Source organism: Pantherophis guttatus, chromosome 4 (assembly GCF_059756535.1).
Source record: "Pantherophis guttatus breed Tessera chromosome 4, ASM5975653v1, whole genome shotgun sequence".
NCBI classification, from domain to species: Eukaryota; Metazoa; Chordata; class Lepidosauria; order Squamata; family Colubridae; genus Pantherophis; species Pantherophis guttatus.
The window spans coordinates 36340382-36344343 of NC_142066.1; the positions used below are offsets into that span (position 1 = coordinate 36340382).

At 34.0% G+C, this 3962-nt stretch overlaps 1 protein-coding gene across 1 annotated transcript; it reads left to right on the plus strand.

Moving 5' to 3' along the window:
* Positions 1 to 584: 584 nt before the first annotated feature.
* Positions 585 to 1376, plus strand: LOC148114006 (olfactory receptor 14I1-like). The gene has a single exon (XM_087893610.1). It carries the CDS (start codon positions 600 to 602, stop codon positions 1374 to 1376), a length of 777 nt encoding a protein of 258 aa, XP_087749736.1. The 5' UTR covers positions 585 to 599.
* Positions 1377 to 3962: the final 2586 nt, after the last annotated feature.

Sequence of the window (3962 nt, forward strand, 5' to 3'; positions counted from 1 at the left end):
CCTTTGTTTTCCAAAAATTAAATCTTGCCCCTCCATTATACATAAAGAATCTAAATAGGCTTGAAATCCATCCTGAGATATTTCAAATCTTTAGGATGTCATGCAGTTGAAAATTTTACAATGCATTATAAGAAATTATGTATGTAATGACTCTGCATATTACAAGAAAGCAATTTTATATCTGAAAATATATCTGGAATTATATAATTAAATAAGGTAAATAACCTATTGCACTATATTGTATTTTTCTCCTGCAGAATTTGTTCTTTAATAAAGGACGTCTCTACTGAAGAACTAACTTGAAATTATATAGCTTTCTATGTTATCGGAGTGAGCATATCAAAATGAAAATAAGTTAGTTGGAGTGTACAGTTTTGTAAAATAGGATTGTATTCAGTTGGAAGTTTTCTCTGACAGTTAAAATTTGAACAATGCCAAACAGAACCATCATCATGGATTTCTTGCTTATGGGATTTTCTGAGCAACGGGAGTTCCAGATTTTGCACTTTGTGGTTTTTCTCATGATGTATCTGGTTATAGTGATAGGAAATCTTATCCTCATCATTCTGGTAATAATGAACAACCATCTTCAGACACCAATGTATTTCTTTCTGGTCAATTTAGCAATTGTCGATCTGGGATGCACCACTGTCACCATTCCCAGATCAATAGCCAGTGCCCTCATGAATATAAAAACGATATCATACTCTGAATGTGCTGCACAAATGTTTTTCTTTGTTTTTTTCCTGTCCTCAGACCTTTTCCTTCTCACTGCTATGGCCTATGACAGATATGTGGCTATCTGCCATCCTTTACATTATATGTCTGTGATGAAATGGGGAAGCTGTTTTCAGATGGCAGGGGGTGCATGGATGATAGGCTTTCTTAATGCTGCCATGCATGCAGTAACTCTTTTTTCATTGCCTTTCTGTTCCAAAGTCATCCATCAGTTCTTCTGTGAAATCCCACACCTCATGAAGATTTCCTGCTTCGATCCCAAATTCATTGAAATCTGTGTTCTTCTTTTTAGTGCTCTACTTGCTATTGTTTGTTTTATGTTAATTATCATGTCCTATGTAAAAATCTTTAAGACTGTATTGAGCATGTCCTCAGTGGCCAGTAGACAAAAGGCCTTCTCTACTTGCATTCCCCATCTCCTTGTTGTCTGCTTATTATGTTGTACAGGAGTATTTTCCCATTTCATATCAAATTCTGGATCTTCTTACAATTGGGATGCAGTCCTTGCCGTGATCTACTCTGTGATCCCTCCAATGATGAACCCTATAATCTATAGCATGAGAAATAAGGATATCAAAACTGCTTTATGGAAGTTGTTTAATCAAAGGATTACAAATCAAAATACAAAAGCTGCTTAATTAAAAAATCCCATTAATTTTGTTAACCTAAAAACTAAAATCTCTGTTATTATTTATGTCTTGTGAACTACAATTTACTTATTTGGATGCATAGGGACAGTTCAGAGAATTGCATACATATACTTAGATGAAATGATTGAAAAGCTACAATTATTTGTAGTAACTTTTAGCAAAATAGAAATTAGATGTAACACCCAAGTTTTAACTTTAATATATTTATTACACTATATATCGGGATAAGAGACTTGGCTGTCTGTTTAATCAATGGAAAACATTCGTAAGTCTTCTCTTGACAAAATATTTTGCTCTCATTTTCATTCTTAAATACAGTCATCTTAAAATCTGGCTCAGAATGCTCTGAGAAATGTCCTTTACCAGTGTCAGTTTTGTTTTATCCCATATAAAATTTATTGAGGCCATAGATGATAAGAAATATTTGCCCCTGTATATGTATATAGATATATACATTGAATATCATAAGTACTTAAAATGTTAATAAGTGTAATATTAATTAAGAAATTAATTGTAAGAAATAAAAATTAAATTAGAAGGTGGTAGAAGAAGGTGGAGATAGCAATTAAGAAACATAGAAGAATGATTAAAATGAAATGGAAAACTTTACTTTTATGATATTGTGGAAGAATTTCACTAGAAGCTTAACAATGTCATCCACAGCAACAGTAGTCAAAATGGGAAAAAACCTATTACTAACCCCCCACTTATGGCCTCCCCATCAATAGAAAACATGTTGGGGAAAGAAAAAGATAAAACAGAGCCGACAAAAAAACAGGGAACATGTCAAGAGTAGATGTAAGAATAAATGTTGTCAATGCATTGTAGATATAATAAACAGAATATTCACATTAGAAGAATGCATTACTTATTGATTCTGAAGTAATATATGCCACCGTAGAATCAATCTGCACATAAACAAAGACACACATACTGTAATAGTGAGCAACTGAAATTCAATGAAGCTGGTATTAACAAGAGATTGCTATGTATGTTACAGTTAAACAAATCCTTAACCATCATCACCTACACAAACTTACTGAAACTGTGTGTCTATGGATATTTGGACCCTCTTCCTTGAGGACTTTCTGTGTTTAGTCTTAGATGGGATTGCATGTCTCCATTCAAAACTGGTGCACAATCTGATAGTTGCCTTAGACTTATAACTCTTGCTCCATAGTAGATGCAGCAATGGCTAAGATTGCCTTAGCAGCAATTTATCTAATGCACTATTTTTATCTGTTCCTAGGAGATTCCCCCAGATGGCCACTCATATTGATATATTGATATGTTTCCTGATTGCTTATTTGTACCCTACGACTATCATTAAGTGTTGTACCTTATGATTCTTGACAAATGTGTCTTTTCTTTTTATGTTCACTGAGACCATATGCACCAAGACAAATTCCTTGTGTGTCCAATCACACTTGGCCAATAAATTCTATTCTATTCATGCACTAGTCCTATGATGACTGGACTACTGCTCTATTCAATATATGAATCTGCTCTTGAAGACGACTCATAAACTATGGCTGGTCCCGAATATGTCAATGCAGTTAGTGATAGGCATGTCACATTCTGTCTATGTCATGTCACTGTATTCGAGCTGAAATGGCTACTAGTTTTATTCAACATGCAATTCATGATCATGGTTATCACCAATGGAGACCTTCATGCATAAGCCTGTCTACTTATAGGATTGCCTTTTTCCAATTATTTCTGCTTATCTGCTGACATCAGACAAAGTGAAAGCATTTCAGGTCCCTTTGATACAATAATGTCATCTATTGGGACCAAAGAACTGAGCCTTCTATGTTACTCCTGCCTTCTGGAATAATTTCCCCACAGAATTCTAAATACTTCTAGTGAACGATATTCAGAAAATTATTGAAAATGTGACCCTTGTCCCAGATCTTCAGCAAGACTGAAGACAGTTGAACCCTTATAGAATGTTTTATTGTTTTGGGAAGTGCCTTCTGGATGCTCATGATCTATTTCATTTCTTTTCTTTTCTTTTCTTTTCTTTTCTTTTCTTTTCTTTTCTTTTCTTCTCTTCTCTTCTCTTTTCTTTTTTTTCTTTACGGCACTGAATGTCTAGGGGTAGGATCAAGTCTTCAAGGGTTTATAAAATATAGCAAATATAGATTTAACTTTGACAATTACTCAGAAAGTACAGTTGTAAAGAAGGCAGATGAGAGTGATTATAGCCATATGCGTATAGTATGGTGAGCTGATTTTGGAGAGGTTACTGGATACAAATCAAAATAGCAGCTTTAAACATTAAGGTCCTATATTGATGGCTGCTAGGTATCTAGGTATGTAAAGAACAACATCTCTACATAGGCATTGAATCATTTGTTTAATATACTTGTCCTGATTGGTAATGTTGAGAATCCCTCTATTTGAAAGGTAGAGGATTATAGATAATCATTCTTGGTGGGAGCTAGCCTCTTGCAGAATAACTTCTGCATAGAATTGTGATTGGTATCACACAGTGTGATTGGTGTCTTTAGGTACACTGATTGTATTTATTTCATTTTATTATTTCTTATTTTGCTTATAAGTTACGCTAGA

Excerpts from the sequence above, each read along its gene's own strand:
- LOC148114006 (XM_087893610.1), top strand. The coding sequence starts at position 600 with ATGTATTTCTTTCTGGTCAATTTAGCAATTGTCGATCTGGGATGCACC.